This window comes from Rhynchophorus ferrugineus, unplaced genomic scaffold, assembly GCF_030347505.1.
Source record: "Rhynchophorus ferrugineus isolate W39M unplaced genomic scaffold, kcgeb_rfMv2 rfM11, whole genome shotgun sequence".
In the NCBI taxonomy this organism is placed as follows: Eukaryota; Metazoa; Arthropoda; class Insecta; order Coleoptera; family Curculionidae; genus Rhynchophorus; species Rhynchophorus ferrugineus.
Window position 1 is genome coordinate 32,957,923 of NW_027472590.1, and position 25,808 is coordinate 32,983,730.

General features: G+C 32.6%; 2 protein-coding genes across 4 annotated transcripts in view; one reads left to right on the forward strand and one right to left on the reverse strand.

Moving 5' to 3' along the window:
* Nucleotides 1-20,205, reverse strand: part of LOC143204640 (LIM domain only protein 3) — a 63,872-nt gene extending 43,667 nt beyond the window's left edge. For 2 of the 3 annotated variants that reach the window (XM_076417331.1, XM_076417333.1), the window contains exon 1: nucleotides 13,448-13,588. The gene's annotated coding sequence lies outside the window, so the exon portion shown is untranslated. Of the gene's footprint in view, nucleotides 1-13,447; nucleotides 13,589-16,099; nucleotides 16,134-20,053; nucleotides 20,079-20,149 lie in introns of those variants that run through there. The other variant, XM_076417332.1, reaches the window with a different exon arrangement.
* Nucleotides 19,267-24,808, forward strand: LOC143204641 (lysoplasmalogenase TMEM86A). The gene is made up of 6 exons (XM_076417334.1): nucleotides 19,267-19,424; nucleotides 21,097-21,260; nucleotides 21,795-21,988; nucleotides 22,046-22,152; nucleotides 22,216-22,326; nucleotides 24,603-24,808. Exons 1-6 carry the CDS (start codon nucleotides 19,398-19,400, stop codon nucleotides 24,666-24,668), a joined length of 669 nt encoding a protein of 222 aa, XP_076273449.1. The 5' UTR covers nucleotides 19,267-19,397; the 3' UTR covers nucleotides 24,669-24,808.
* Nucleotides 24,809-25,808: the final 1,000 nt, after the last annotated feature.

The window sequence follows — 25,808 nt, forward strand, 5'->3', positions numbered from 1 at the left end:
TCTGCGAATCGGTCGTTATCGTTTCGTTCGCATTTGTTGATTTCGTGTTGCAAAACTTTGCACGAATACGTAATATACGAATTTTTTGTTTTAATGATATATACAACACGCAAATTATATACTGTATAACATGTATAATATTTTGTGCACAAAGAGAAGACACCATCGCTTAAACAATATATTAAGTGTTTTAATGCATTTTGATCTGTCGAACTTGTCTGGAACTTGTCGAAGTGTAAGAGAGTTTTTATTTTAAAACGGTAAATTATGAATAACTTAAATTGCAATTAAAAACTTAACATAAATGGAGAATATAGAATGAAAATATATAAGTTACAGATACAAAATAAGATTTAATATAAGATTGATAAGGTAAACATAGTTATGAATGTTATAAAATGATAAAAAAGACGGAAAATATTAGATTTGTGTTTAGGACCAACTTACGATAGTGAATTCAGATGAGAATCTGCTACTCTGAACTTGATAAAGCTTACCAAACCTACGAGAATCGATTTGATTGATTTTAACGGAAATTCTGCTTTGTTATAAGTGGTTGCATGTTTCTTCGTGAGGCAGACTGCGATAGGAATCTTTTAACGCGTTGCTAATATATAATTTGTTTTGTTTCAATGACTTTGATGAATAATCTGCGTTTAATACTATTCTTCCTTGTATATTCACTGTTAGAACCGAGACAATGTCGAATTTAAATAATACATCGTGTTTTATCTGATGCTCTACCCTCAGTTTCTCGTGATGACTCCACACCCCTTTCTATAACGGAGTCAATCATGATTTTTTGTCTTGTTAAATAACGTATGTTTTTAAATACCAAGGGATATACATTCTCAGGCTTTCCAAGATCCACGTAGTTCTCGATGTTTGTATGGTTTATGTCACAATCGGAGATCTTCCATCGGGTTAAAATCTTCACTCCAATCCATACTCCATCTGTTTCGTTGCGCCTTTAGTTCATATAGTAGACCCATTTAAATATAAATAATAATAGATCAGCAAATGCAGACTGGGAAATAAAGGTGGGGCGGTATAAGATCACGGACAGAAGCTTTGGTCATTTTCTTCAAGAGTAAGGTGCTACTTCGTTACTCTACGTTTGGTAAGCCACTGTTAAGCCACTTGCATTTAAATTTAAAGTGAATTAGGCTGTATAATTAGAACATTGACGTATTAAACAAATTGTATTTTCTTTTTCTGGTATCAAATATTTTAAATAACTAAATGTATTTTTACACCTTTACAAATAAAAGTCTCTTAAGAAAAACAAAATTTCGAAAAATCGAATAAAAACGTATAGATACGTAGAAACTATATAAAGAAAAATATTATGTTTGTAATAAAATATTTTATTATGTTTAATCATTTGACTTTAAAAAGTCAATTTAAATTTCATTCTAATTTCGATTAACTTGTATTACCCTTAAAAGACACACATTATTGCTTTGGCAACAACTCCATTTTCCATCTCTCGCTAAATTGTTATATATATGGATAAAGTTTCAGAGTCGTGTGAAATATTCTGATAGGTAAATAATAAAAAATCCTATTTACTGTAGACGAAATTCGAAGTCGGGACGCTTGACGTCGTCAGCGGGGACCGACGCACCGTATCCGGATTTCAATTTAAAGCGAGATCCCGAAAAAATTGGCCCCGTAATCCCGCCAGTCCGTCGGCGAAGGTGTGAGCGAGAGGGGTGGGCCGCGGTGAGGCGGGGGGACGAGCGGCGGTCCGAGGACCCGGGGAGCGAGGCGGCGATACTTCCGGTTTTATCAGCCCTATTATTTCCGCGTCTGCTTCTGCGACGTTCGGAAACCGAATTGACAATTTTCCGGATCGTTTCCTGGCTGTACGGTCGGAAAATGGAGAGAGATGGAAGAAGCGAGTGGGTTGATGCGACTGAGGATGGACGGGGGTCGACGCTGACGTCTCTCTGATAAGCGCAGAGTGGCGATACTCGCGTCTCGGAAGCGAATTGAAAAGTTGACACGTACGGGGGAAAGGCGGTGATTTTGATTTGTTTTTTGCCAAAAAATAAAACTAACTGCTTCCAAAAATATCCTAATTTTAAACACGATCTTCTTTCATGTAAAAAGTCATGTGTTAGCCGAGGAAAGTCATCCACATTGACACAGAAGAAGAATATTACCGACAAATCTGCCCGGAATGATTGTGGAAAACCGAATTATTGAACAAGTTCAACGACGTATTATGTACACTAACCCGCAATAGTGAGTAACAGGCATTAAGTAATCTTTCTGCAATGACAAAGCTCGACTATACATTACAAAAGTTAGGAAGCCTACTAACCAGATATAGTGCCTTCTGATTACTATTCGTTCAGATTGATACAGCACTGTTTAACTAAACCGACATTGTTCTTTGAACACGGTATCGCCATGTAAAGAGGATCAAGTAATGGTATTGCAAGAATAATTGAATAAATATACAGGACAAATACCAATGCTGTTGTTACAAATAACATAAAATCATGCCCTTCAAAACTCAAGCAGAACTAAGACAAAGTGAAAGTTTAAGCCCGATGATGTTTATAAACTGTTTACAATAATATTATAATATCAATATTAAATATACAAATGCCGGTTAGAGTTTTAGAGGATGATATAATAACTGATAGACCAGATATCCGACTGTTGGAATTAAGTGAAGAATTTATTTAAACTTGAGTACCTTTAACGAGTACCTTTAATGAGAAATTACTTGAAATAAAGATGTATTCTAATAATTTGATAAAGTCACAGCTAATGAAGCAGAATCTTAAGAATGAAATAGAATCGATTTCTTCACAGTAAGCATCATAAAACATTTAAACGTAAATTTGATAGTTCTCTTTTTTTCTATTGCCAATAATATATTTATTTTTGTTGTTCATTATAAGAATAACAAACCATTATTTATCGAGTCAGTGACGACTTTAAAAATCAGTTTTATATCGTTTTTATTAATTCGTAATGTTTCCGCTCATAGTCGTGGTATTCCCGTCGTTTCATTCCCACCCACCGCTACTCATCTTACCGTCAAACTCACTCTCAATTTTCCCATTCTGCACCCGAGGAAACCGTGCAGAAAATTGCCAATTCGGTTTCTGAACGTTTGTGAGGCGAAGGCAGAAATAGTAACGGCGATAGTATCGGTTTCTTTCGTCTAATACCCTGCATGCATTGATCGACGATCGAAAATTTTTAATTAATTCGTTTTCGGAGAGTAATCACGTTCCTATTTTTGATTTTTTTTTAATATTCTTCAAGGCATATTTATTATATATACATTTTAATCACTAGTAAATGATGAATTATTAAGAGAGTTTTTCAGGTAATGGAACAAATAGCCAGTAATTATAAAATTACGTATCTTGATTTCTAAGATGGTGCAAGTATTTGTCAGAACAAGTGAACTGAACAACATCCTATACGAGCAAAAATATGACTTTAAGTCTGATACACGCTATTGCTCATCTTTTTGCAATAACATATCGTTCAATTTATTTAATGGACATCGGTAGTACTGCAGTAATAATTCTACTCGGCTTTGACAGCTCGTAATATACATTAAACACAGTAAACTTAACTGGTACTAACTAATTATGGTAATGAATGTTCGTGGATATGGTGACGATTGCTTCGGTATCGATGTGGAAGGCTCTACTAGACTAGCCTATGACTCTCTGCACTTTGGATAATGGCAGAACGGCATTTTTAATCATTTGATAATTATTTTTGCTCCTCTTGGATCCTTCCCATCGAATGCAAACATTTGGAAACAGCTGACCATCATCATCAACTGCTAAGCTATTGGCAAATTCGTTTAGAAAAGTTTTAGAAACCGTTACTTTATCTAAAGGAAACCTAAGTAACCTCAAAGGTTCCTGAAACACTTTTACTAATAACTAACACGTTTCACAAGATAGAGCATTATGTCAAGAACACTACAATTTTTTTGGATTTCAAATTATTTTCCCTATTGCATTAGCATAGAATGCAGTACCAAATATGTCAGTTAACCGATATTTTTGAAATCATAAAATAGTGCTGAAACATTTCTTACATTAAACATAAATTTAAGCTCCAAGAAAATATTGGTTAGAATAAAATTATGCATCTAAACGTTTTTAAATAAAGATTCTACGAATTAGTTCAAACAACTAATAGATATCTGGATTAATATCCTTTTAGCAATGTAGAATATAGATGCGAGAAATACCCTACATAGAATAATAGGTAACGCCTCCAGAAAACTGCATAAATGTTAAAAAATCTAGTAATCTATTTTCAGAAATTAACAAATAAAAATTTACAGGACCGACGCGAGGCCCCGCGAGAAACAAATGTTTTAAACGCCGGTCCAATAACGCTAAAAGCTCCAGTTGACGTGACGTAGCGTCCTCGCGATCCGTCGATAGCGCGCTGATACCCATCCATTCAATTTTAAATTACACAATTTTTCATAGGGAATTTAATATCGTTAGTGTGGCGCGCCGCTCGTTCTTCAAACCCCTCCCCCCGCTATTACCGATACTGTATAAAACTTTATGATTAAATGTGTTTTGTTAGATCCGGGAGACTTGATTTATTTTATTAGTAAGCGCGTCAACTGTTTGATTTACCTAGTTTTATTTTTTTTAACCAATATATAAATCGTTTACTTTTTTAACAACCACGTCGAGTTTGAAATATAATCCTAAACTCACTGCAGCTTTCTGGATCATTTAGAGTGGATCAATATCCGCCCAATTCTTGTTTCATGTCTTCCTCCTTATAGACTTATTATCCTTTGTTTCGCGTTTGTCGTTATCGTTCATCAATAATTTGTTCCAATTTTTTCCTCTAGACTTTCTTCTTGAGTTTAAAAATCTTTACTTTCGATTTTCTCTTAGTTCCTGGTTTATTTACTGTATTTTAGTTTTCTTTTCTGAGGAGAGATTTTTGTTATTTCGTTTGTTTTTCTAGATCTTTGGATCTTTCGTTCATCTTATATCTATGAAAGCATCTAACTATAAGTCTGTATGTTTGTCTGTAAGTCTGATGACTTTAAGGCTCAACACTTTTTATAGCCATTTTGAAACTTTCTCCGCGACAATTATGTCATGTTAGTGTATGTAAGAGTATGAAGGAGGAATTCCATCAGGTCACAAAATAATTGCATTTGTTTTTTTTGGCTAATACCAAAGTGTAGGTTATAAAAGATATGGAGAAACGTTATCTGGTACGATGGAATATGAATGTGGTTGGTGATTGCTTTTGGTCATATTACCAAGAAGAATAAATTGCATATAGAGACAAAAGGAATATAAAGAAAAAAACATATAATATTGGTATATTATTTACTTAATTGAAAAAACCTATGTTTTTTAAATTTTAGATATAATATTCCTTATAAATATTTTAAGATATAAAATGGGTATCATAGTTGAGAGAATTATGAGTGATAAAAATCTGATATTATATATGAATCCTCAGATATATTTGTTTGTAAATTATTCATTCTATGCAGCAGTATCTTTCGCAACAGTATTGTAGTAAATATTGGTATATTATCTTTTGTTGTTCGAAAAACATAATTATTACAACCGAGTCAGCAATTTAGTTGTTCCTCGCTGTTTTTCGTGGGTGTAGTAGTAGCATTTAAAAAAGAAACCCGATGATTTATTCGGCCTAGGGCGAGCCATAATTAGTAGGGTCGGCGTTTTTCAGCCGGTGACTGTCTCGCCGACTCTGGAGCAGCATAAGCTGACGGCTTTTAACGGCTTTATTTAAATTATTTCTCTGCGGAATTGCCGCGGAGTAATAGCGCCAGTTGTTGCGTATTTTAACGAATTTAACGCCTCTGTTGTGCGCCTATTTTAGTCGGTTCCCGTAAATTTCGGATTGTTGGAGAGGTAGGCCGAGTTTGCGGTCGCTACGCACTATACCACAATACCATTTTCTCCAGCAGGAACATTGGTATCAGTAGACATTTTCAGCAATTAGTAAAGATTACATTGTATTCCCTAAGTAGACATGATTTGAAGAAGCGATAATAATTTCCTACAATAACAATGATTACATTTGTATTGATTAACCTTGTTTAAGAAAAACATACAATATTTACCCTTCTTCATTTCAATGGTATGTAATTAAAAAATCAGAAGACTGGCGGGCCAGATGGGGTTAGTATTATAATCCTTGTCTTTATTGAAATTGTTTTGATGTATATACATATCAAACTTGCTATAATAATCTGATTAGAGGAACCTTAATATCAAAATCCTCAGAACCTTAGTCGACAAAAGCGACATCAATCGTGCTATGAAACATGAATATATATTGAAAAATAACTTGATATTTCTTGCTGATTAAACTGGTCCTATTTTGCTCGGTGAATTATTTTCTATTATTCCTTGATATTACGCCATTCACTTACTTCTTTATTGAAAATTCCCTTAACATCCCACCGAGCCCCCTCGCCGCCCTCCTCCCACCGGTCTGTTTCACGTCCACACGGCGAATAGCTTTCGACCGTACCATAATTCCGAGGAGGAAATTGAGAAAATCTTTTATATTTCCCTTTTTCATTCTCTTTAGGCCCGATCATTTTTCATGCCATCTCCACCCGATCGCGGTCGGTCGGCCAGTCAACCGTCGGTTTCTTCAATTAAGATGGCGCTGTCCTCCGAGACTTCGGACACCACACGAATCGGCTTCAGGAGCACCACCACCCACTCTCATCCCCGCGATCGCTGGCTCGACATTCATACTCGTTCTCTCTTTCTGAGACACGGGCCAGTACACTGTGGTCCGTTCGGTCTCGGTCGCACCGCCAGAGGAAAGATCAGTTGCGTGGAGACGGAGAACGAAATTGCCTAATCCTTAATTGATTCTGGAATGGGCAATTCGGATCGCAGAAATGAGGTTTTTTGTTCACCGGAACTGGATGGCTACGATGACGTCGAGAGTTCGGAGACAAAAAATCTCAGAATATATAACCAATATATTGTATGTCCTCGAATGGGATAAAATAAGTTAGTTTGTTAAATATATGAGATAAGTACCAGAATAGAATATATATACATTTCATATAGAAACTGAAACTTGACTGGTAAATCGAATATCGGCTATAAGTACTTTATGATTCAATTAATTGTAGACATTCTTTAAACAGCTGAGTTTTTTAATTAAAATTTTGTATAAACTTTAGAAAAGCCTGATTAACCACATATTAAATTGTCCAATAAATTTTCCTGTTTAACGATTTTATGGTTTCAACCGCACTTTCTTGGCTCAATTCTAGACCATAGATTTCTTCAGAGCCGCTTCACACCACTCTTTTTGTTATTAGTTTTGAGTCAATAGTATGTTTGTACAGCGAATAAACAATTCATTGAATGTTGAAACACAATATTCTTTCAACCCCTTTTAAAGATCACCCTCTTTCTAAAAGTGCACATAGCCTTCCAAAATCCGAAACTTCAGCTACAGTATTGGCCAGACTAAGTAATGATATATTTGGGACTACATATTTATATTAATTTTAGTGATTGCACTTGCTACTTATCGGGGGTTTCGAATGATGGTCCTCGTTTAACTGGCAAGTGAGAAACTTAGACATCATCTGCGAAGATTTACAGTGGTGATTACTGCGGTCACCAAGTTAATTGTTCTTTGTCAGATTTTACATTCTTGCCTGTGAATTGCCTCCATGCTCCGATAGGATTCGAACTCGCAACTATCATAATAGTACAAGTGGCATAACAATCGTATACGTATTCATAAAGAATCAAAATAATAAATTTTATATTAGTATATTCTTATAGTAATACTTGTAAGCGTGCATTAGATACATGTTATAACTAACACTCACATCCAAACCCACTATGTAAATTTATTCGTAAATATATAAATCAGTATCAATTTTCTTACGTATTCGAAAAAGCGAGCATACCCAAGTAAATATGCATTACTTCAACATTGGTAGTGCGAATGAGTTACATATATTTAACATTACCGTACTCTTAATCAGCTAAATTATTATTTGAAACGCGTGATTCGACTTAGCCTCCTTCAGACGAAACCCAACTGTCTAATCTCGCGTTATATTGCACTTTTCCATTAGCTTCTGGTAGGTGCTTTAATTCAATTGGTCTTTGAGATCCGAGATTACTCCAGAAATATCCGGCCTAGATTGTACTCGAATAGTCGTTCGGTTCGGTGATACTCCGTCTCCCTCTTGCACCCGGTTCGGTTGGCATTTCCTCTCTGTTTCTTGAAGCGAAGTTGATTTTTCGCCTCATTTATGGAGGCTCCCGATTAATCTAATCGAGACGGGCTTTTCCGAAGGTTTCCACAGTTTGGAGGAAAACTTGTTTTTATCGCCAGCTTCTTATTACTCGCAATTGATATTTATTTATTGTTTACATGTTTTTATCAACTAATTGATACATACAATTAAATAACAAATGCGACTGTAGATCGAATGGACATACATTTTTCTAAGTAACTCAGATTTATTTAATATCTACTGGCGTATCGTAGCAAGATGAATTATGAAAAATTTTAAAATCATAGTAAAAAATAAATTATTTGCAAATGAAATACTAACTTTTTGGACAAGTTATATATATTGATTATATTTAGAGAATAGTAAAAATACACGGTCTGTCATGGGTGATAGCAAGCCAAGAAAGGTTTTCTCTCCTTATGATAATGCACATGTAATATACACCTGTTTGAGAAAGCTATGAGAATGAAAAACTTTTAAAAGTATGTTACTATTTTATCGATAATCAGGTTATACTAAATATATATTCATATTAAAAAATATATATCTATATAAAAGTCAAATAACATATAATAGTATATATAATAGCAATGGTAGATGGAACAATTACATTAAAACAATTGCAGATTGCTCGAGATTAGAAATAAATACATTTAACAGATGATATGATGCAGTTTTAATTTTCAAGATCCCATAAATAAATTTTTTTTTATTTTTCCACATATATGTATATATTGACTTTAGAATATATACACATAAGAAATACTTAATGCCTATAGGACAGATTGTGGAAGAGTAAAAAAAATATGTCTATGTATATATATATATATATATATATATATATATATATATATATATATATAAATATATATACATTCAACAGTCATTCAAATTGAATATCTACGATAAACGAAAAATAAAGAGGATAAACTGGCTTTGGTCGAAAAAATATGATATGAATAGATGTGGTGGAAATGATGGAAATTGTGCAGTTACGAAATTAAAGTCGTAAATTTGCCAGTCAGTTTAGCGGAGTAAATTCGACCTGTCACGAATGGTAATATTATTTCAATTAGTGCCAGAGAGTGTAGTCTGTTGTATGCAGTGCGCTAATTAAAGTTAAGGCGGCTCGAATAAATGTCAGATATTTAATGGTTCCAGAGCGTTGGATCTTATGTACACGCCCACAACTTTGCCGCAAACCTTTTTACGGAGAATAGTTTTGACGATAGGGTACAAGTATCTTTTTCAATGTCAATAAAACGACCCAGTGCTATATCAGCGTGAAATAGTCAAGCTTTCACAAAAATTTGAATGTTGATAGTCAGCTATTCATTTATTTGCAAATTGCATTCGTAATTTAATAAAGCTAAAGAAAATTTATAAAACCGCAGCCGGCTCATTGCATTGTAGGTCATCATCATTGCATCATCAAGGTCGAAAAAGAGTTCATCAAAGAAAATAAACTAGACGCGGTGTTTACAGAAGTTTTCTAGAATTTCCATCTCATATTAGAAAAGTGTTACAACCGATACGAATATCAGCTTGATGATTTTACTTTCAAATAATATAATGTCGTTTAATTCACTTTGACTCTAACAAATAAAAACTCCTAAATATACCTTTTTCTTCGATTTACAAAAACGAATTTTTATGTGTATATCGACATAATTCTGAAACGCAAAATGAATTATGAACTAGACTAAGATCACGAATTTTTAAGGCATTTGTTTGATGAAGAAAATTATATAATTTAATAAAAAATGATACAATTTTTGGGAAAATTTTATCTCCTTTAATCCCGGTAGAAATTATGCATAACAAAATCATATCCGCGATAGAATCCACACTACGGGGCGACGGGGTGCCCGGGGGACATCGACGTTAATCGAGCGAGAACGAAAAAAAGTCTAGTTATAAATCCCGAACCGCTTTCTGCGCCGACAATTTTCAATTTAAGGATGTAAATTAGTACAAATTAAATCGAAAATATGGACACTTTTCATTCAACTTCCGATCTTATTTAGATAAGACGTCGGTTGTTGAAGGAGCGCATGGGGTTGTTCAGGAGTAGAAAGGGAGGGTTAGAAAAGAGGCAGAATAAGGCTCAGAGAAGAGGGGATCGGCCACATTCTCAATTATGAAACCAATCTTATATCTTTTTAGGAGTATATAAAAATTTTGTGTCAAAATATTTACTAATATGGTTGGAGTAGTTTGAACTCAAGAATAATCCATTACCATTCAGCTGTTGAATTCAAAAGTCACCATAGAAATTAGCTCTAGATTTAGAGGTGCATCTTATACCGTCTATATTCTATGTTTCTATGTATATGAGAAATTCAGTTTTTGATGTTGATAACACCGATAATATCGGTGATATGATAAAGGATGATATTAATGGTGTAATGGTCATTTTCCTATTATTTTTTATTCTTATTGTGTATAATATATTGTTTTCGAATATTTTTGAACACTGTTTATTGTTATTATTTGGTATGTAGGTATTGGATGGAAGATCAAGACACTGGTTTGGAAATTTCTACACATTTAGTCAGTTTATTAGTCTTATACTCCTCCTGAAATTTAAGAGTTGTAAGTAAAAATTAAGACAAACAACAAAAAATAAGAAAACTAAAATTAAAGATTATTTTGATTTTTCACAGCAGACATCGAAAATTCAAAGTTACATCATTAGAATCAATGTGAGAATCTCTAAGTACAGACAACCCCCGCTGCTTTTTAGAAGAAACCCAAAGAACAAAACACTGCGCAAACTAATGTATTGTGTATAATTTTTAAATGCTAATGTAAATCTAATCCAATTCTTGTAAAATTCAAATACAGATCCATTAGTGACGACACAACATTTTAAAATATTCTCAATTATTGTGTATTTTAACTATCTACAACCGATCAAGTATTTTGGTTTTATTAAATTATGACTATGAGTCTTTTCTCTAATTTCTCTAAACACTTTTTCTCCAACACAATTCTTCAGATATCGCTTTCACTATCACAACTTTATTATTTACGGGGACTAAATTCGCGTAGTTTTAAGAGTGACAATCTTCACATATCATCTACAAAAGTACCGCAATAACAAAGTGACAAGGAATAACGAACCAATAACAATACAACAAGCAATCCCTAATGACTTGTCACTTCACTTTTACAACCAACTATTCCCCATCGTTATACTCATTATCGAGGCCCCTTAGCGTGGACAGTCGAAACCACAAGCTCTCTCGTCTCCGTCTTTATTAAAGATAACAAGCGAGATCACTTTACGAACTCTGAGAAGGCTAATATAACGACATCAGAATATGTTCAGGACTCCAGTCAGTAACTGTTCATTTTAAACTAATCATTTTTGTACATTAAGCAAATAAAGAAATACTATTTTATGTTTTATATTTTAGTATATCTCCTTTATTTTAACATTAAAAGATTTATTGAAATCGTTAATGCCAACGATAACATGAGTGATGTAGAAGCAGTTTCGAACAATATAGCAGTCAAAATAATCATACACAGGAAACATTAATTTATAGAAATAATAAATATAATTAATTCTCCATCATTAGAAGCTATTTTTAATTGATTTATAGTGATCGGTAGTTTTATAGTTTACGGTATGTTAACTTTACTGCTTAGATTTTTTATGATGTCCTAGAGTAAGAAGTTACTTTATACTTATTTTATGCATTACCTTTTACGTTTGATTCGAAGAAATCTGATGTCAAAGCTCATTAAACACTTTTAAAAACTTATAGCATTTCTTGATTAATATTCCTACATACATTGTATGTATGGAACTTATAAGATGTATTAATAAAATGTGTGCATATTCTGGAAAAGTTACGAACACAAGCCACCATTATTTTTTAGTATCATATTATTACTTCTTAAAAAATAATTAAAAATAATAAAAAAACTTTACGTTATCCACGACTTAATATTATTCTTATATTATTTGTTATCGAATACTCTTTTGACCATCAGATGAGCCTTCTTGTGGCAACTAGTGGCTAATAAAGGTATTACTACTGCATACATTTTAAGTAAAAACAATTAAAAAAGGTATAATACAAAAAATGTTAAAATTGTCTGTTCTTATAAAATTTCAAAATGTTACAATTAATATTAATCAATAACGCCCGTCTAGTTATTGTTTTAAATGCTCAATTGATATAAACAGAGTTTATATAAGCATGCAATAAACAACATGATGATTCACAAAGTAACAATGCAGAGGTGAAAATTAATAACAATTCTACAAGAATAATAAAATACGCAGAACTGTTAGAAATTTGATTAGAAATAAACACTGAAAAAATAAACTAATAATATTATACAAACCGGTATTAAAAGTTGGAAATACTAAAACATTAACGACGAAATGTGTTTATTTTAAAAACTTTGGTCATAAATTATCCAAATGATTAAAAATATTAACAAGATATAAACTTAAATATCAATGAAGTTGTCTCAAAGAATGGTATGCAAAGTATGCAAATACCAACATGATTATTGATAAACAATGCAGAAAAGAAAGGGTTCAAACCTATTAAATACTGTTTATTAGAGTTTTATAGAGGTTCTATAACAAATACAATATCACTATCATTAGATTTTACGAGGAAACAGAAAGAGAAACATTGGAGCAAAATAAAATAATAAAAAATCTAAAAAGATGTTATTTAACAAATAATATTAAAATAAAGATACTTAAAATTACGAAGCTGAAAATTTGTCGATTGTATAGTCGAAAACGAAAGAGTATTGTATTATAATTTAGAAAAATGTTATTCGATATTTACTAATTTACATTAACAGAAATATTTAAGTAAAAGTATCAGTTTGTTAACTTGGGTTTGTTATTTTAGAAATGACTGGTCCTGCTAGGTTAGAGAAAGTTGGTTTTATTGTGACAGATATGTCATGGAAGTACTACTATCCATTAAGTTTTAGATAGCTAGTTTAATATACAGCAATCTATAAGAATTGTTTTTAGGTTCACACGGTAAAGAACTTCTTAATGAGCAAATGATCCAGCTGGTGGCCCTGTTTTTGTAAAAACATGAATGCGATCAGATATATCAAGGCGAAACAAAACATTCGAGCTTTCTACTCAACAATAGGGAGACTTACCCACTGTATCCCCATATTCGTCAAGTCTCTCTAATTACCATCCCCTCTCTTGTACAGAAAATTTCAAAAAACACCCTCACTCGTGTCGACTGCGGCGGCACGTTGTCTTTTGTTTTCGCGGCCTGTCCGAACGCGTCCTGGTCAACCGTGGATCCGGACGCTGCGGCGAAACTGAAACGCCGAGACGCTCGACCAGTTCGAGGCGTCGCGACGCCAACCATGCGCGGTCCGACGCCGACGGCTCGTTAACGGTGTCCCGATGCGGTCGACGGCTTTTCGATTGTTTGCGATTAATATTCGCGTACGCGCCATACCGTACATCGAAAAAAAGGTGGCTCTGGATCAGAACGATAACGCAACTGGTCGTCGACGGGGTTGTCGTCACGATGTCCGACACTCGGTCCGACTCATAAATTGAACACCAGCGATAAATTATTATTATTAATTATTAATTAAACATCAGTATAATATGCAAGTGGCCTTTCGTAAGTTTCGAACATTTTGAATTTGCCTTGAATAGTACTAAAGATTCATATTCATATAAAAAAATTGCTACCAAGAAAGATGACATATCGTGGTTCTATTCCTTAGACGAGGACAAGAATGATATTTTCTCATTAGTGTCGCTGAAAATAAAATTAGAAATAGTACTTGAAACGTACTTCATTCGAAATAGAAATGGGTTTTTTACGGAAACGGTGGTTCTAAAGGAAAATAAAGTTAACATTTCAAAAGTATTTTTCTAACTAGTATGAAATAAAAGTACATTTTCTGTCAATAGGTTTACTTATGTAATAATTTTCCATTAATATTGGTGACAACAGTTTAGAAAGGTTTTTCTTCGATCTCATACCCTCACTCAATCATATATAATATCTTCAATGACATATTTATAGTAGAATATTAGTTTATATCTATATCACCTTAAACAATCCTAGTTATATAAAATAATAATAGCTCGAAGAAAAAACGTCCACAACGGAACTAGTCTTCGGCGAAAAAGAACCAAAAAAAAACAGCAGCGCACAAAGAACAATCAATCTGCCATAAAAGCCGTAACAGTAAAACCGCATTTACCCCACCACCGTATTAAAAGCCCCCGTGTTAATATGAAATAATGGAGTCTAAGACTTATCCAGCACCAGCCAAGGATGGTTTTCTTTTTTCATACTTCTGCTACCTAATTAAACTACGAGGGTGATGAAATACGGTGAATAAGATGTCCAGATAGTATAAATCAAGAAAATATGCTATGAAAGCAAAGAGGAAAGTGTCTTGTTTCTAATATATAATATCAAATATTTAAAAAAGTCGATCATTAGAAATTTGGACACATAGTGTCAAATATAAAGGGTTGACAAAGGATTATTTATTGTAACAGAAACAATTGGTGACATGAACGCGCACTTTTACAATTTTGAAACCAAGCAGCAGCACTATAAGTTTTTAAAATTGGTTGATGAGCCTTGAGAACAGATTTCTTCAAACTAAGGAATGTAAAAAATGTAACTGTTAGCGTTCAATCGTTAGCGTCTGCGTATACAGAATAATTCAATAATATTACATGAAAACCTGATATTTTATATAGGGTAATGTCAAAATTATTAACTTTAAAGTTGCTTAACAGTTGTCTTTGTTGATACTTCGCATTTCGCCAATATATATCTCTAATCAAAAACAAAAGTACATTTACTCAAGTGAATAATAACAAGTAAGCTGTGTGACAATAATATTAATAATTCCCTACGGAATGAAACCAATTTTATGTCGATGTTTTGGACTAAGGAATTGCTTATCCGCAACTACGTCCATTACCGAAATTAAAGAAGGGTTCCATCCTCATCCGGTTAGGTGGACGTAGAGAGTAAGAGAAAAAAAACTGACAGCCTAAGAAGGAAAATGGCCACATTAAACATTCAGACGCTTTTGAAAACCTCCATCGTAAATAAGGTAAAATTCCCGAGACCTTGGAGTACGTTCGGGCGACGGGGGTAATGGGGCGGGTTAGACGTGAGGGGCGGCGGGGGTGAGGAACCGACAACAATGCGGCACATGTCGTTGAGGACGACGCGACTACGTGAATTATTCACGGAATCGCTTTAATATCGCGCGGCCAATTTGTAGATAGGTTTTAAAGTTTAAAATGGCGCACGCCGACATAGTGCCGCGTTGCCAAGTCATCACACCTTTCTTGACATCAATAGAAGTTTATATTTTCTTACGATTCATATGAGACCGAGACGATTGAGAAGTTATTGATCTTTTTTATTTGGTTAAATTTTACAAGATATTTTGGTACAATTCTCAACTATGTAAAATTAAACTTTTGATAGCCCTGTCAATAAAATTCGTATCTGTATTTTAATATTATGATCGTAAAATTTTTCAGTGGGTTTTCCAATACAATAGATACAATTTGGATATATCTTAACAATTGTGCGATACCTGATCTCGATAATACTATTCTTACAGTTCTCAACTGGAGATCGTTCTATCCGAGTTTACTTTTTAGACAGTATAAGCTTTCACCTATTAATTTTTTAATTTTTATACTTCATTTTCTTCAATATCTTACCATGTTTCATGTACAGTATATAACACTCTCTTCCATAATAGTTCCACATACTATTTCTGAAAATATAATTTACTAACCTTAACTAAATTGTGACCATATGGCTGTGAAGATCTGAAATAAACAAAAGTCGTCATTTCTCTCATTGTATATTATAGGCTTAGGTATAACAGTTTAATACAGATTAGATACGTATATTAATCATATATTGAGTCTTAAAAGTTCCAAAAAGTTACACATATGCATATACGCTACAGTGACTTAGCTATATATTTTAGCTGCTTCATTTTAGTTATACTTTTTTGAGATAATTAAAATTGCTACAAAGAAATGGAACAAAGTAAAGACTAACGATGAACAGTGCAATAAAATATAAATACTAAAGTTTTTTACAGTAAATCCTTGTATTCGCAAAAATTACTTAATCCTTTTACACACGGACCTTGTGGGGGTTGGGGTTTTAGAAATCATCATCATCTCCAAAGACCAAGCATCGAGAAAATACAATATTAATCAGACAGTCTGAGGGAGCGGAACTGTGCATTACTGTAATGGACAGTGTTTTTCGCCTGCGACGCCGGAGCGGGCGACCGACGGCCGCCCTTTGCCGTCAAAGATCACCGATGCATTATTCACCCGATGGCCCGCATTTACAAGGGCGTCTCTTCAAAGAGCCTCCCATCAATATTTCAGCGCGGAACTTTTATGCATTTTTAATCTGGGAAAGGACAAACAAAGAAGGTCGCAGATAGAAAAAACAGCGGATCCTTTTTTTTATATAAGCATGGCCATTACTGGGTCTTGTTTTGATGTTAGCATCCCGGAAATATTCGAAAATATGGATGTTTATGTTATAACGGCACGAATTCCTGAGGAAATAAAAGCGTTCTGGCATAAGCTAGTTTAGTTTAAGTAAAATACCATTGACAACAATTAGTGATATTAATTATCAATACATATTCAAGGAGAAAATGAAAAATCACTTATATTTAAAAGAGCTACTTAAACCGAATCAAATCCTCCTGAATTTAACATAGGCAGCCAGAAAAACACAACGAGTGTAACTATATATGTAATATTAAAATAATTTAATGTTATTTTATGTTGTTGTGTTGTTGTAATGTTGTTTAATAAATATTTTAATGCATACCTGTTAGTAACAAATCATTAATAACGATCAAATAAAACAAAGCCTTATTCAGATATTTATGAATTGCCTTTCTATTAACAAAAATATATTGCAACTGAGACAAACTTCGTGGTTTTTTAAACGAGTTCAGCTAATTTCATTATAATGTGAAAATTTATACACTGGGTATTATATCCATTTTGATCAGCGATATCTGTTGATGAAAAAGCGAAGTATCAATGTAAAGAACCTAACCTAACTGTCGAACTTATAGTTTTGACATAGTTTTGACAGACTGCATAAAATAATAGTTTTCAATTTAGTATTATTGAGTTATTTACTGTATACACATGCAAATCATTAAAAGCTCAAAACTGCATTTTCGAATAACGAGTGACAAAAACATGTTAAACTACATAATAATCTCATTAATATAATACGATTACTTAAGACCTTTGTATTTATCATATAGAAATTTGTTCTAATTCATATATTTACAATATAGTATAAATATATACTATATATAATACAGATTTAGATAACTTTAGGTCTTTTTACATTAATATTCTTCCTTGCATTATCATTATCAATTCTAATACTGCCATATTAAAATAGAAAATATTAAATAGTTTTGCGTGTATTAAATAATCGAGTTTTTGAATCAATATCCTGTCTACACTACAATTATTTAGATTAATAATTTATATAATTGTGGAATAAATTATTAATATTAATATACGAGAGCTGCATAAAAATTACCGGACCAAATAATACTAGTGTCATGAAAATGCTGATTTCAATTCTAATTTTCATTATATACCTTATATAATCGACTAGATTTTATTATTTTAAAAAGTTCTGATTATATTGGCTAAACAAGTTATGTAAAGTGTTTAAAGCAACAGAAACTGTGATTTTATTTTAAAACAATTTTATTTTTCGGAAAGATGTGGTGACTATTGAACAGTGAATACAAAACGATACTGCTACTGAAATATATTCTATTATAAACCAAGCACCTATATCTAGGAATTAGACTCGTCATAGCACTCATACTCACGGGACTGTATCAGGTTGGGAAGAAAATAGAGAAGAATGTAAAAACAGTTGAAAATGGAGATTTCAGACTGCATGCTATTTTCGTCAAATGCTGTAATTTATCGTGAAGTGAAAGTCAATGATAGAATTGACTTCAAATATTAAGACCATTGCATTTTGGCGACATCTAGTTAAACCATGGCCAGAAAACAGTTTTGAATAGTTTACCTAATAACCGATAAAATCTACGCCATTTAAGCGATGGGAAAAATAACCTCATCTGCTGAAAGAAAAAAATTTTGTTTCATTAAGGCAATTCACGGGTGCAGACGTGTGTAGTCTTCATTCGCCTACGAAGTGATGCCTCATCCAGCATATTCTCCAGATTTAGCCCCCTGCGTTTGTTTCCTGTTTCTAAACTGAATAAATGGCTGGGTGGTAAGAGATTTGGATCGAATGAGGAATAAAGGCCACCACTGAAACAATTGTCTATTTTAAGGGCCTGGACCTATCATTTCAAAGGCAATAGAAATGAGAAAACACTGGATTAAATGTATTGAGTAAAAAGGTGGTTGTTCAGAAATAAAACGCTTTTTTGGCGAACAATTATCTTTCGTTCAAGAAGTCTGTGACTTATCGAACTGCTGTCGTAAGTTGGTCAAGTATCTCGGAAGTTCTACAGTCACTGACTTATGGTTTTAATATAACAAGTGCCAAGATCTCGGAAATATTTCATTGATTACTAGTAGTTAAATAAGATAATTTTTCTTTTTGTTCATTGTCTGTTAATTTACTGCTATGATTGTTTTGTGATAGGCCGCAGGTGATTTAAAAGAACGATTCCCTTTTATGTTTTCTTTATTTTGATATTTAAATCAGCCGCCTCATTTATCTATGTTTACATACAGAGTACATAATGGATCTGGATCGCACCAGTTTGGAATAAATCGCGCGCAACAACGACATTACGCCGAAACAAAAGCGACTTTTTTCGTTCGGCAATTTCGCTGAAGCAAGCCGCCACTGGACCGATATCCATCGAGAGTCGGTCGCTCAAAATGCATCGACCTTGGCGGCGCAGGCGCACCGCAGCCCCACGGTCCGCACGCTCCTCCGCGGCGCTCGATCGTGATTGTCGTTTGACATAGGGGCCGCGGACAGCCGTCTCACCCGGGAAGTGTCCGTCGCCGCCTCCACAGTGCATCGCGGCCATGACGACGCCGGACGCCGCCAGACAGGTGAGTGACAAACAATTCTTCGTCGTCTTCTCGCCTTTTGTTTGCGTATCATTCGATTCGGCTTTGTTCCTCGTCCAAATATTCATATCGCGTTCGCGTCAACAAAACCAGATCGTTTTCGTTTTTAATCTGCCTACTACACATTGCATTATAGTGAGCAAAAATGACCGATCGATAATGTGAGTAACGTTGGTTTGTTTACATACACAATTATCAAGCGGAAAGGGTAACACATGCGAAGGAACTAGTAAACAAAACAGAAGCTGCATTTTTAATTTTTGTTATGTCCGCAAAAATCCTATAACATGTCACTCAATAGTATTCTAAGATTTTGAAATTTCCTTGTTGATTTCTGTTGTTTTAATTATCTTTTAGATTATTTTTGTCAGTACGCCATTGATTTGGGACTAAGATAACTATACAAACGCCAGATAGAAAATAACAAAAGAAGCGACGAAAATCGACATCGTTTTATTTCCATCATTTATTACATGCCATCAAATACACTGGTCATTGTCGCGCGATAAACCCATTATCCCATGGAATGTAACGAACAATTTCCTTTCATTCGACCGTTGCACTTTGATTTTTCTAGATAATGTATCAATGACTGTTATTAAAATACTTACAAGGCAATCTGGCTCGATGATAGAGCTGAAATGATATTAAAACACCTTACTTTACTTCTCCATGATTCTTTATAAACAATATTTATTGATATTTACCCATAACAAAACAAGTTTTACTACAACTGATTGATATACTGACCGTACTGGCCCCAAGATGCATTAAATATTGTCAAAAACAGTATATAAGATGAGTCAATATTTTACAGTATATAAGAATATTTTATCAAAAAATTAAATATGACGAAGGAGACAAGTTTATCAAAATATAATCCAACACCGCTCAATAAATGTTTTTTACATTATGCCATGTTAGTTGATGCTTTGGAGGGTATTGGAATACAGTATTACTTACCACAATGTTACATTAAATAAGCAAATGACAATACACGTAAACTATTAACATACAATAACAGAAACTGCAAGTATACATTTGGCCAATTCTAAAGCGATAGTTCCGTCTATCAAACAGACATTTCAATATATTATATTTTTGTGTTTTTTGGTAGTAGTCAATTTCTCAGCAGCATCCTGACTCTCTCTAGTCCTATTTTCCCTGGACCCTTTTAAAATATAGTGCGTAAATTAACTGAATTTGTTAGAATTTGAATACACCAAAAGTTTTAAAGGTAAACGATTCCATATAGATTACATCATGAAAGTGATCGTAAAACGGCGCAACTCAGATGATCATCAAAGGCAAATTGAGGACGAAGATACATGCGATACAATTAAATTATTTAGAAAACTGTAAAGTATCATTTCTTTCGTTTCGTCAGGAGAAAGTTATTATATAGCTCAATGGACACGATCCTTTTGGTTGTTGGGAAAAATGGACTGCCTTTATACCTGACTGTTAGATGTAATCAGTGAAATGTTTACATTTCATGTCCAACTCAACAAGCCTCCGCTTATTTCCATTAAAATGAAATAATTTAAAAAATGTATATGATTATAGATATGATTATTCGACTATAGATAACTCATGAGAATTGTTCAATAAAAATACCGATGAAGTCGACATTAATTTTTTTATCATTTTTCAGGTTGAAGGCAGCGTGGTTCACCTGATACCATTTTTTATCAGCGTATCCGTGTACTTCAGAGCCCTCCAATCCTACGACACGCATACCATCCCCGTCGTCTTATTAAAATGCGCCCCCATCATCAGTTTAATGTATTTCGTCGTAACAGTCGGGTACAAGAAGCGGTGAGTTTTCCTTCGATCTATTTACAAAAATAATCCGTTCAATTTTCCCGTTTATATTGAATGTTTGGCTTAAATTCACTACCGATGAACATATAGTCTGTTCAAAGTGGTTTTGTACATACGTCATTTAAATTTGTGACATTAAAGCGTCGCAATGTTGCCGCATCAACTCTGAGTTTTAGTTCAGTTTGGCATACAACAAAATTCTAATCTAAATAAAATAATTGAACAAAAATGTTATCAAATATAATTTATTTTAACATTATAGTATATCTAAATACTACAGTTAATTATATAGCAACAATAGTTTATAGGTTAGAGTTATAACCTCTTATCACTATTGCTTTCAAGAATTTTGCATACGTCTGACAACCGGAGGACTTTGACAGGCTGATTCCTTTACGTGTTCGAACTAATCAGACAGCATTGTGTCTCTTTTAAACTAGAATAAAAAGAGAACGAAATATTGTCTGATTCTTAAACGGCAATCAATACATTAAACATCTTGATAGACTATAGTTATTAATTTTGTAGGTTTGTGTATTCAAGAAGGATATTAATGGGATTAATAGCTGGATGTGTAGGTGATGTATTGATAATATGGAACAAGCTATTTATCTTCGCCATGCTTGCATTTTCCGTGGGACACATTAATTATATATCGGCGTTTGGGTTCCAACCATTAAAACTCCAAAGAGGACTGTATACGTTGATGTTGGGAATCCTGGGCAAGTAAACATTATCAAGCAGTGAGTGTTGATGTTTATGATATAGTTCTATTTCAGCCACACTGAGTCTATATAGTGGATTGACACACGTATATCTAATTGGCGTACCTCTCTATATATTTCTACTTACTCTCTTATGTTGGAGGTCAGCAGCAAAGATCCAGGTAGATTCAATGTTTTACTCACACATAATGATGAGATAATTCAATTGAATATTTTTGTTTTAGAACAACTGGACTTGGATTCAGATTTTAACATGTGTTGGCAGTTTTTCGTTCGGTATATCGGATTTTCTAATCGGTATTGATAAGTTCTTACATCCCGTACCATATGCTAAGGTAAATAAATGTATTAAACACATTCAACGATGACTACTGACATTAAAAAACCATTATAGTTAATGAATTATTTTTCCGAATCATTAACAAGTAGTCACTAATGACCCAAATCCAAAAACAAGTTATATTATGTTGTACATGAAATTACCCATTTTTTTATTAGACAACTTAAGGACAATAAAACGTCATTACAAAATAATACTACAATACTTTTCAGCACACACAAACAAACAATATGTTCCCCTTAAATTATTAAATAACCTCTGTTGTACACTGGCAAAATTGTATCATGAACTGTGGTATATCTAATCAACAGCAATAAAATGAAATTGTTTTGAATGATACAGTATGTAAAAACGATTTCTAATTTTAAACCATACGCACTTAATTCGAAACTATAGCATTCGATGCGTCTAGTAGTTTTTTATTATTTAGTTTTTGGCGAATGCGCTTGTTCTATTTTATAAGTTTTATTGAAGTATTTTCATATCCACCAGTTAATAAATTAAAACCTATATTGATTGATGTGATATTGTTATCAAATCAGTTTCCTTTCCGATTACATTCTGATTATTTCCTCTGTTACATTATAGTGAAGTATTCCAATACACATCAGTTACTAAATTTAAATGGAAACTGGTTGATATAATATTACAATCATATAATATTTTATTTTTCAACTGTTTGTCAAATATTTCGTTATTATTATGTTTTTGGTTGATGTAATATTATTATCACATCACTTTTGTCTCCGATTAACCATCGAACTATCAAGTGTTTCGTTATTATTCTATTTTGGCGAAGAAACTTATTCTGTCATAAATTTTAGTATATTTCTATATAAATGTTAATTCAATTAATATCATTAATTAATTAATTAATCATATATAAGTCAATATATAAATTCAATTAGTAAATATAAAGTTATGTTTATTAGTAAAATGTGATTACTATATAATCATAATGGTAATTTATAAAATTGTCAATGCTTCGTTATTATTATATTTTGGCAATGGTACTAATTCTGTGTAATTTTAATGAAGTACTTCTCATCAGTTAGATAATTAACTATACTGACATACCATTTCTCACTTCGAATTATTTATTGAAATGTCAATATTTCGTTTTTTTATGTTATGGTGAGGGTTTTTAAAGTTTTTAAATATTACACCACTAATTTTAATTAGTTGTTTTTAGTAATTAGTAATCAAGTTGCGTTTGATAATAATAATTTATGTATATCTCTTTAATATAATTGTAGTACTACAACAATTGTATCTAATCAAAAGTGATATAATCAAATTGTTAAAATGTATAAAAACTACAATCCTGTGATAATTGATTATTAACTTACTATCAAAGCATTATTATATTGTTAGTACTAATCTTGTTAACATTTACTTTGACCAGTTAAATGCCTCTCTATTAGTAACTAAATATAAATCAATATACAACACTAGTGAGTCCTCTTAATTCTTTTTTCGTTTTGAATTTTAACTTTTCATTAACGATTCATTGTTGTTATATTATGTTTTCTTGATCTTACATAATTTTTGTGGTGAAAACTTCCGTGGTTCTCTTTTATATCCACAGCCTTATTAAATTAAAACTATTTCTTACATAGTACAATAATTGTAGTACTATAGTTCTAGCTAATCAAATATGAATAAAATTAAATTGTATAGCAGCGACGTCGTGTAAAAATTGTTTCTAACTTGTAACACAATATTATGATCTTTTATTCATGTAGCATTGTTTTGATATTGTTGTGTGTTGATCAACTTGTTTTCTTATTCTAATTGTATTCTGTGAACTTTGAGATTTACTAGCCTTCTACTTTTAATATATAACTTTACGTACTATTGCAATTATGTGAAATTACTTTAGAGTATAAAAACATATTAATATAGCTGTTAAATTGATTTCAAAGTACTCGGCAATTATTAAGTGTTTCCATGAATTCCAATAATATTTTAATTTCAAAAAGACATCCACTAAGAAAAATTGGTACAATATATAATAATAAAAATATTTTCCATCGTTTTCTACAACTTATTCTCATCAATCTGGTAACATGATGATACCGTCACGAAATAATTATGTTGGTTTGGTACTATTGGGCATTTTAGTCAATTATATATGGTAGTAATTTTTTAATCTTTTTTTATCTTTCTCATCGTATGTAAGTGTCTGGAAACAGTATCACTAAGTTTTATCGTTTTGAAGAGACATTTGATACTCTAACATATTTGATTGTATTTTTATTTCTTTTTCAGATACTAATAATGACAACATATTACGCTGCCCAATTAGGAATATCCTTAAGCATTCTAGAACCGTAATGTTAATGAAAATGTTCAAAAGGTTTTCCTGTTTCCACGATTGTATAAACAAAATTACCTATCATAAAGCTGCCATTCTGTTTTTGTATGAATGTAAAAAGAGAGAGATTATTGAATGTGATATTATTTTATATATTGGGTTACACAGGGTGTTAGTCGATAATAACCACACATATTGCATTGGGATAGGAGGGAACATACCTTCTCATCCGCCAGAGTTCAATGTACGTAGCGATTTAGATGAGGTTTTTTATTTAAGCTCAACTTATTCATTCTTCAACGGGCATTTCAGTTAGACCAAAATATTGAGATTGCCAGCGGTCTTCCAATTCTATTTCAATCCCAAAAGAATTTCGTAGACTGCACGAATTATCTGTGATTTTTATACAAAAGAACATATTTTGTGTAGGATACATGTATATAATCGTATTATTTATATTGTAAATGTTAGGTTTAAAAGTATTTGAAAATAAATATTTATGCATTTATTTAGTTTTATTTATGTACTGGCTAGCTCCATAGACGTCTGTCAAAAGCTATTGGAATTTAGAAGGTCTGATAAACTTATTTATTGTTGTGTTTGTTATATATTATCTTGTAAATTGATATGAAATTATTCCAAACTAACCAATTGGTATAATGGCTTTGGTGGCGGAACCAATGGCGTTTCACTTTGCGTTTTGCTGAGTTCATTGATCAATTAGCGCTAATAGAAGCGTTCGCTCAGTATTAATGCTTATGCTTATGTGCTTTTAACAGGATGGCTATGTGGACAAAAAACTGCGGAGACAATGCCCTATGTTTTGGTTTTATGGAGGTAGTTTAAAATTTCTGGGTTCCATCTTTTCATGATGATTAATTGTTTCTATAATTATTACGACACTGCCATATAGTTTGGAATCCTTAAATTTAATAAATAACACATTAGTAAAATGAGTCGCAGAAATGAAGCATATATATTAGTGTCGTCTATTAGTAGAAAGTAGTGAAATAAAAAATTCGATAACAAATCAACCTAAAATTTACCTATTATAACTGTTGGAAACAATAATTATCCGATGCTTTTTAATTAACATAAATAAAATAATTCCGGTGAAGTTATTCACCTATTAAAAAGCCTGACTATAAATGATTTTAGAA